The sequence below is a fragment of the Octopus bimaculoides genome, chromosome 4, assembly GCF_001194135.2.
Source record: "Octopus bimaculoides isolate UCB-OBI-ISO-001 chromosome 4, ASM119413v2, whole genome shotgun sequence".
Taxonomy (NCBI): Eukaryota; Metazoa; Mollusca; class Cephalopoda; order Octopoda; family Octopodidae; genus Octopus; species Octopus bimaculoides.
The window spans coordinates 86,755,953-86,766,266 of NC_068984.1; the positions used below are offsets into that span (position 1 = coordinate 86,755,953).

Here is a 10,314-nt window from a genome sequence, read left to right on the forward strand (position 1 = left end):
TATATATATATATATATATATATATATATAAACGTGTGTGTGTGTGTGTGCTCACACAGACATGACAGAAGTAAATAGACACCTTTATGACTTAAAATATATTTAAATCTGAAATTTTACTTTCAAATTATTTATTAATTATTATAATGTGAATATCTATTATTTAGTAGACATGCCCTTTGCATTTTTGAATGCAAGGACCCCATTAGGCATGCTACTGGTCAGATGATGAATATTCTCTTGAGAAATTTCTTGCAAAGTTTCATGCAGTAATTTCAAAAGATCTGGCTTTGAGGATGCTTTCTTGCTCTTTTTACCTGATGACTGGCTTGGCCATGGAAGATTTGTAATGCCATTCTCTTCCAACCAATCTTGGGTCTTCTTAGCCATGTGACAAGGAGCCCCATCTTCCATAAATAGTCTTCTTTAATCATTTTCCCACTCAAGAAGATTAGGAGTCCTTTCTGCAATATGGACACATATTTATCTGAGTATATGCTTCCCTCACGCTCCACCAGCTCTGATTGATCATTGCTCCAAATTGTTCCCCATACCATCACAAAATAACTGCCATGTTTCATTGTTGGCTGCAATCTTCTCATGTCAAATTCTTGATCACAGAGTCTCCAGACCCACATTCGAACACTGTCAGAAAATACAGCAAATCTGGACTCATCAAAGAATATGACAGTGCTAGGGGTCTCTCCACCATCTCGCTGGCCCAATCTTTTCTCTGCTTGATATTGACTGGTTGAAGAAGTTCTCTTAACTACTACACCATATGCCCGTGGGCATAGTGGTTAAGAGTGCGGGCTACTAACCCCAAGATTCCGAGTTCGATTCCAAGCAGTGACCTGAATAATAATAATACTAATAATAACATAAAAAAATACCTTAGGAATGAGAACCCAGGTTCAAAATTTCCCCAAGACACCTGATGAAGGCTGGAGGGTATATCAGCTGAAACATTGTGTAAACAACAAACAAGATGAGGACAAATATCCGTCAAATGTAAATAATGTTCTTATAAAAGGTTTAATATAATAAAGAAATGAATAACTCATTGTTGTGATGTAAAGAATCTAAGTTTTTATTTATCATAACATAGAATTCCTATCTTTATTTTTTATTCTTTAGCTATCCAGTGACATCACCAATAATTGTGTAAAACAATAACCTTTTTTTAGGTTATTTTCCTATGTAGATTTCTAACTGCCATAAGGCAGAATTCTTGTTTGTTTGTTTTTTAATTTTTTTATTTCATCATCCATTGGTGTCACCAATAGTTGAATTATTTTTCTTAAATACATTTAAAAAATTTTTTATTTCTATAAAGCATTTTCATTATCCAATGATGTCACCATTAGTTGAATGAAGGAATGTCTTAAGTTGAATTTGATTTAAATGTTTTTTTTTTGTTAGCGTATACAAAAACTGGTAATTTTTCAGTTGTTCAATTGGAATTTCACTAATTTTGGATTGCCTCAATAGATTTACACTGCAGCAGATTGAGTCCTAACACGGTATTATTTTTAATGGAAATATTAATACTAATAATAATTATAAATAATAATTAGAGAAAGTGTATTTAGCTTTATGAAGGCAGAACACATCTTTTTCTTTTTTACTGTTAAGTAGAGGAAGGTTGGCCTTCGACACAAAGAAAATTTCACTTATACATAAATAACATTTCTTATTTCTTAAATTATATGCAGGAGCCGAGACCAGAATTTTCCAATCGAGGCCATAACTAATTATCTTATCCTTAAGTTCTCATATATTTTTACTTAAACCAGTGGAATTGCTCTTATTTCTGTTCCTAAAAGTATACAAATAGTAAGTCAATCTGCATTTCATAGGGTTTACCTGATTAAGTAATTACTATACATTGGTAAACTACCTCTTTTTTATTACAAGTGTTATAAAAAGCACAATTATTACTATTTCTACAATCACAAAGTCTATACTGTTGTGTGCGGTTTACACTGGTTTAGTTAATGTGCATAGTGGAGGTAGTATATGGTGAAGTATAGTTGTTATTGTTATTTCTGATGTTATTATTAGTGTTAATACTACTGTTATTATTATTAATATTATTTTTTCTATTGGAGTAAAAAGTGTCAAGTTTTTTTTATTATTCATAGAAGAAATGATTGTAGCTAGGTTATGCATCAGGCTATAACCAATTCTTATTGTTTAACTATTAATAAATTCACGGTATTTATTATTTCCTTTGATAAAGTGTTTGTTAATTAGTTTAAATATGGAGGAGAAAGAAAAAGAGGATAAGGTAAAGAGTGAGACAAAAAGAAGGAGAGAGAAGCGTCCATGATGTAAGGTAGGGGGAACATAAAATTTATTACGTGGTTAAAAAAGTTAGTTGAAGGTAGAGGAGAGCTAAAAATATAATTTTAGCAGAGGGGTGATTTTCTGATGGTGAGGTTTAAAAAACACGTAGGGAGAGAGAGAGAGAGATGATGGTGATGGTGGTGATTGGATAGTGAAAAGTGTATTGTTTTTTTAAAATTGAACTAAGATTTTTTTTATATCCCCTATCACTTAATGCATGTGCATGTCTGCAATTCCGTGAAATATTCATGCTTATTTACGTGGCAGATATATGCAATTTAGCTAAAGGTTGTATGATATGTTTTTTTTTTTTTGTTGATAGAAAAAATGGAAAAATAACAGTGAATATTCATTTTGTGAGTGCTGAGTATTAAGTCTTTAAAATTGTGTATAATAGTGTATAAAACGTGTATATATAAAGTGCATTTAGTAATCATCATATTCTAATTTCTTTCACTTTTCAGTGAGTAGCAGATGAGTGACTATCTTTCCATAAAGATACAACACAGGATGCACTTCCACGTTTTTTGGATAATCTTTTCAAAAATAACCCAATAGGTTTACCATTAATTCCATGAAATATTCATAGGTCCTGCTAGTAACCATAATTTGTAGTTAGAGCTGGTGCAAGGAAATATGGGGTCCAATACAGAAGTCTACAAAAACTGAAGATTAATGTTTTATACTCTGTGTAGTACAGCAATTCCAGCCAAAAAGCATTGCGGGCTTGAGGCTTCATTAGCCATGATGATATACTAATAATTGAAAGCTCATATGAAAGTTTTAAGTTGGGCATGTACATGGGGGCCCTCCCTTCACACAAGACCCTCTCTTACCGCGGGAGCCTTCTCTTGGTGCAGGGCCCAATTTAAACAAATCTAATTGGCTTAAAACTGAGCCTGTTTGTGGTTGAGGACAAGTTAGTTGGCATCATAAAGCATAGTTGGTAGTGGGAAGGATAAGAATCGCTTCATGGTAGAAAACTCTGATAGAAATAGATAAGAGTTGCTGCCCTTACTTTCATTGGAAATTTTGGGCATAGGTCATTGCTATGTTGCTATATCTATGATTCCAGGACTTTGCCATTCACTATCAATCTAGACTATTTCATTTGAATGTGCTTAATATTTAAATGCAATAACAAATGATGCAATAGACAGGATTCATGAAAAGCATTGTGACTTACGTATGGTCTAAAACTGAAATCAAAATATTAAGCAGTGAAGATATGAATTATCTATTGATGCAACATATATGTATGAGTATATATATATAATATACGAAGGAGATGACAAAGGACGAAGATATCTGGTGAATTACTGTACTCAAGAAGACCCGTCAACTACAGCAGAATTGATACCAATGTTAGTGTCACATTAAAACCACTGTTGCTAGTGCCACGTTAAAAGCACCCAGTACACTCTGTGAAGTGGTTGGCATTAGGAAGGACATCCAGCTTTAGAAACCATGCCAGAACAGACAATGGAGCCTGGTGTAGCCTCTGGTCTTACCAGCTCCAGTCAAACTGTCCAACCCATGCCAGCATGGAAAATGGACGTTAAATGATGACGACAATGACAACAATGACGACGATGATGATGATGATGATCTATGAGTATATATTTGTTATATCAAATGTTTGTTATATTTCATAGGTTTTCTCCCATTGGAGGTTCTATCAATGAATCTCTGACTAAATATAACATAATTTTGCTCATAATAGTTGATTTGAATTAATTGGAAAATGAAATGACATTGGTATCCATGAATAAAATGTAAAAAGCCCACTCTTAAGTGGTGTGCATCCGTGTGCAAACTGAACAGTAAAAATTTAGTATAGCCTTATTTTAAGCACACCATCATTATCAACCAGCAATGTTAACTTTACAAGAAACCTGTAAAGTTCAAATGTTCCTTTAGGATTTCCTTTTTATTTTAGCTGTTGTCTTTTCTATTATCATTTATCATGCATGTGTGCCTTTGTGTTGACAACATACAGACACACAAACATATACATATGTATATATATATATATATGATAGGCTTCTTTCAGTTTCTGTCAGTGGTTGTTGGAGACACACACACACACACGAGGAGGTATCCAAAAGAAGCTAGAGTTTTTGTGATGGCTGAAATGAAGGAACAGCATGCTTTTGTGAAATTCTGTTTTCTGCTAGAGAAAATGGTGACCGAAACAGTTGTCATGCTTCAAACAGCTTAAAAGGATACGGCCATGAGCAAAACATAAGTTTATGAATGGTTTTCACTCTTTAGGAATGGTCACTTTTACATGTTTACACTTTTATCGCCTTCAAAGTATTCTCCATTTGAAGCAAAGCATCAGTTCAAATGCATTTTCCACTGTTTGAAGCAGTGGTAGAACTCTTGCAAAGTGATATCTTTTAACACTTCCATTGTTATTTTCTTCACCTCTTCTACATCTGCATATTCTGTAATATCAGCTTTTGTCACCAGTGATGACCTTCAGAAAATGGTCTGGAACAACTCGCAACTGTTCTTTCAGTTCATGACACGCATTCAGTCATGATCGCTTTTGATCTTCCATGAGCAAACAAGGTACAATTTTTGTTGCAACTCTTTTCATTTGCCATTCTTTGCTTAAAATTAGATGGCAGGTGTTCCAGGACACATTAGTCATATCAACAAGTTCGTCAATTGTTTGGTGAGTCTTCCAAGATCAATTCATGAATTTTCATTCGTTTGGGAGGTTGATGGATGCCCTGAACGAGGTTGGTCTTCAAGTGACCTGCGACCATTCCTAAAGAGTGAAAACCATTCGTAAACTTGTGTTTTGCTCATGGCAGCGGCCTGTGTAGCTGCTTGAAGCATGACAACTGTTTCGGTCACCATTTTCTCTAGCAGAAAACAGAATTTCACAAAAGCATGCTGTTCCTTCATTTCAGCCATCGCAAAAATCAATGAATAAGGGAAAAGTACTGCAAAACAAAGACACACCTGTGGTAGTATGAATTAACTTGAAAATGCCAGTCGGCAGACTGAGGCCTGAAGGTTGCATCAAGTGACTGTTAGTGGCAGAACTACAATGGGCTTGTCTTACATAGAACGTTTCTGGTTGCTTTTGGGTACCTCCTTGTATATATACATATATACGACTGGCTTCTTTCAGTTTCTGTCTATCAAATCCACTCACAAGGCTTTGGTTGGCCCAAGACTATAGTAGAAAACAATTGCCCAAGGTGCCATGCAGAGGGACTGAACCCGGAACCATGTGGCTGGGAAGCAAACTTCTTACTACACAGCCACACCTTCTTCTATATTATTCACAAATAAATTCAATGTATAAAATTTTCTGAACAAATTGTTTATAGGCAACAAATCATTAATTTTAATAGTTAAATAGTCAGGCAGCAAGCTGACAAAATCATTAACTTGCTGGACAAAATGCTTAATGGCATTTCATCCATTTTTATGTTCTGAGATCAAATTCTGTCAAGGTTGATTCTGCTTTTCATCCTTTTGGAGTCAATAATATAAGTACCAGTTAAACACTGGAGTTGACTAGCCCCTTCCCACCAAATTTCAGGCCTTCTGCCTGTAGTAGAAAGCAATATAGTTAAATAGTATTTTGTATTCTAAAAGCATTTTTTAATAAAATAATGAAATTAAAAGTAGTTACTTTTAATAAGACCATGTGGAGGAGGTGCCCGAGGTCTCTACCCTGTGACCCTTCCAGGAATAATGAATAGAGAAGATTGATGGCTGGATGGAAGTATAGTTATAGTTGCCATAATCTATGACAGTTTCTTTGAACAGGGGCAGGGTACAAATGCATAATATCACACTCAACTATAATTTTGTGAAAGACTACAGGTGAAGGAACTAAAAAGTTTTGTCCTTATTTTTCTTCCCTAGCCATTATAAAGGTAAAACTGATCATTTTGTGCTTTAGTTTCAATGCTTCTATTTTAAAATTAACAACACTTAAAAAGAGTAAAGAAACTATGTTATGTCTAGGAGACATACAGTGTTGGAGCACCTATCTACCGAAAGTACTTATGTTAACATTTCTGGCTTATCCTCAATGGGCACAAATGATTCATTATCATCATTCAATGTCTGTTTTCCATGGTGGCATGGGTTAGATGGTTTGACCCAAACTGGTAAGCTGGAGAGCTGCATCAGGCTCCAGTCGTCTGCTTTAGCATGGTTTCTATGGCTGGATGTCCTTCCTAACACCAACCACTCCACAAAGTATACTGGATGTTGTTTTTCGTGGCACGGATGCCTTCTACATGTCACCAGCACAGGTGTCTTCCATGTGTCAATGGCACAAGTGCCTTCTGTGTGTCTAAGGTGCAAGTGCCTTTTGCATGTCACCAGCATGAGAGCTTCATGTGTGTCACCAGTATGAGTACCTTTCACATGTCACTGGCATGAGTTCCTTTTACCTGTCACCAGCACAGATGCCTTCTACATGTCACCAGCACAGGTGCCTTTTACATATCACTGGCATGGGCCATAACATAGAATTAAAAAAAGGGTGGGGAGGCGCTGGACAAATACTTATTTATTTCTAAAATTAGTTTGTTCTCCTGGTACTGTATCTGATATACCAAGGACTTTTTTTTTTCTCGTTTTTTTTTTAGACTGTAAATAATTTTAGGACCTAAATTTATCAGAGAATGGCTGTGCAGCTATCTATTAGCAACATCTAGGAGTGACATACTTCCATCAGTGTGATATTAAAAGGAATGTGGTGTACCTTACACTTGTCGAGGAACTTTGCCTGTCCAGATTTCCTTATGTCAAAGGTAAAGCAAGGCTAGTATGTCAGAGAGACAACAAGGTGCAGAGTACACACAAACATATACATATTAAATGACATAGGCATGGAATACTTACTTTCAGGACTCTTGGGATTTTCAACAGCAATTCAGTACTTGCTACTATCTATCAGCTGTTGCAAGTTTAATACATATCTAATGCAGGAGTAAATATCATCAGTGTAAGCTGAAGCCATAGACACACATACACACGATTTATAATGAGCAATACCTCATCAGGTCTTAAAATGAAAAAAAATTTCTAATGAATGCATTGTCTACATTATTGAAAATAATTACTTCTCAAGAAAGTCTTTCTAAAAAGAAGACCTAAAAGACAATACCCATAGTTATCAATAGCTTATATTTGTTTCCAGCTGCAACCAGACCATCAAAAATGAAAAAAAAAACCATCAGAATCTCTCTTCAAATACAGCCTAGCATTTTCTCCCTGGCAAAATATCTTCCCACTAAATACTGTATGTTGTTTCTGATAGTTGTCAATACCCCATGCATTAATATAGCCATGTCATCAAATGTTCATGTGCTTGTCCACACGTATATTCAAGTGTTTTGGTTAAATATGCATAAACAATTAATTGCATATCACCCAAAATTTATACAAAAAATATATAAAAAAACTAATGAAGAAAATATTCAAGTATATGTCAATTTATTCCAACAATAGAACAAAAAGATAGCTTTATTACAGGGTAATAAAAAATTTCAACACAAAATATTTCTTCTTCAATATGAGTCATTATGTAATAAAAATTCAATGTATCAAAGGAGACGTGATGTTTTTGTTCCTTAGTTATGCCGCTTTCTGTGAAGAAATAACAGAATAATTTCCTTTTAATATTGATCAATAACTTTTAAAATACATATTGTAAAGTAAAAAGAATTAATGACAATACTTAGCATGTTAAAGGATTGATCAAAATAATCTAAGATTAATGGAATTTTATGCATATGACATGTTAAAACAATAGAGACAACAATAACTTTAAATCAAACAGCAAAATCCTGAAGTTTATTAAAACTAAGAGTCACTTTTTGACACCCAGCTTAATGAAAGAAACAGTGAAACAAAACCAAACTTGTATTTTGGTACATTGCTGCTAGATTTATTTGCTTTAAGAAATTAATTTAAAATGTTACATCTATTCTGACAAAATACTTTCAACAAAACACAGTCGCCATAATAAAACATCCATATCAAATTATGATCCTAAAATATGAAAATGCCCTAAATAATACCATTAGGAAGCACAATTATACTTTAGGTTTCAAAAATAAAATTTTCAAATCTTCCTCATTACTAACCCGGAACAATGTCCTCAAGATAGAATAAGTTGTTTTAGTTATCAAGTACAAATGACCCTTTTTTAAATTGGATGACAGAGCATTAACTATACAGTGTCTTTCATCTTATGAACATTTAGCTAGCAGTGCTATATCATTGTCAGAATGATTGTTGATTCATTTATACCAGAGATCTTACAAGTCAACATTATGATGTATTTAAGCAATGAAATATTTTTAAAAACTAACTAAAATGTCGCAAATAATCAGAAACATATTTTAATCAGATGAAAGCTATAAAGAATTAAAAAATTTGAGGAAGACTGCTACAGCTCTCCTTTGTTACTTTTTAAATTACAGACATAAAAAAATAGTCTTCAAATTATAATTTTGAAAGAATCTCAATGATTTGAATAATTCATTTCCCTTAATATCTCAAACCCAAATAAGTATATACTTTTAGTAACCACCTTTTTGAAAATTATTTCTACATAACTAAATGAAAATGTATGCTGATAAAACCTTGCAATTTCTGATAACATACAGTAAATAGAGCATATATCAAATAATAATAAATCTCATATTAAATTGGGAAGATGACAGCAGTTATTTATTCTGGTAATGATCCAATGCTAATACTAATAAAACTTCAACAATGAAAATAACTACATTATTTTTGTTCCCTACTGCCTAGATGACTATATAAATTATGCAGGAGAGCGGACTGCCTTTCCAGCATACAGCATTTATTAATCTTAAAAAATGATTAATTATATTTATAAAAATCTTTCATTAGAAATCTAAATTAGAAGCATCTTTTGAGTAAGTAGTCAAAAGGAAGATGGCAAGAATAATTGAAAAGTTGGTCCTTGAGTTACAGAAGCATTTACAGTTTGAGAATAGGACAGGAATATGACCAAGTAGCAACATAACAGTCATGTATAAAAACAATATGATAGGCAGGTTACTGCTGATCTGTTTTTAACAAAGGTAACCATACAAAGGGATTGAAATTGCAATAGTTTAAGCTAAAACAGGTAACACTTATATCACTCACAATACCTTTGCATATTTTGTTGCAACAAAACTGTTTTTACAAGACCTAACTGCAGCTCGAAGGGGAATTCAAACATTATTGTCATGAATATTGAACAAGTGAACATAAAGACCTAGTCTTATGTGAGGCAACAGTAATAAAATAATATTCAGTAAACAAATTACTGGTGTATGAATAAGTGTTGTGTGTTTCAAGGGATACCATGACATTTCATTGAATGACACGCTTCATTGTAAATAAATTTTCATTGAAACAAGCTTTTTATTGAGATGATATTTCATCAAATAACTTTTTACAGAAACAGCTTTATGATTCTTTTATTGAAAGAACTTTATAAACTACTGTTTTGTAAAATATTTTTATCTATAAAATAATTTCTAATACAAATAAAGTTCTATAGATCTTTAAAATAGATGAATTTTTTAATATAGGACAAAAATAAAATTTCCATTCAAAACTCTTCTTAAATTCTATGTAATTTATTTAAAAAAAAACAAAAAACAGTCAACGCTGTCTGGCTTCCATTCCAGTGGCACGTAAATAGCACCATTTGAACATGATCGTTACCAGCATCGCCTTACTGGCACTTGTGCCGGTGGCATGTGAAAAAACATTCGAGCGAGGTCGTTGCCAGTGCCGCTGGACTGGCTCTCGTGCAAGTGGCACATAAAAAAAAACACCATTTTGAGTGAGAGCCATTGCCAGTACCGCCTGACTGGCCCTCGTGCCGTTGGCATGTAAAAGCACCTACTACACTCTCGGAGTGGTTGGCGTTAGGAAGGGCATCCAGCTATAGAA

The 10,314-nt window shown here is 33.7% G+C and overlaps 1 protein-coding gene across 3 annotated transcripts in view; it reads right to left on the minus strand.

Annotated features, from left to right (window-relative positions):
- Positions 1-7,810: 7,810 nt before the first annotated feature.
- Positions 7,811-10,314, minus strand: part of LOC106870224 (COP9 signalosome complex subunit 7b) — a 28,030-nt gene continuing 25,526 nt past the window's right edge. For all 3 annotated transcript variants that reach the window (XM_014916238.2, XM_052967203.1, XM_014916237.2), the window contains one exon: positions 7,811-7,980. In XM_014916238.2, the coding sequence (XP_014771724.1) occupies positions 7,965-7,980 (16 nt within the window). In that variant the 3' untranslated portion in view covers positions 7,811-7,964. The remainder of the gene's footprint in view (positions 7,981-10,314) is intronic.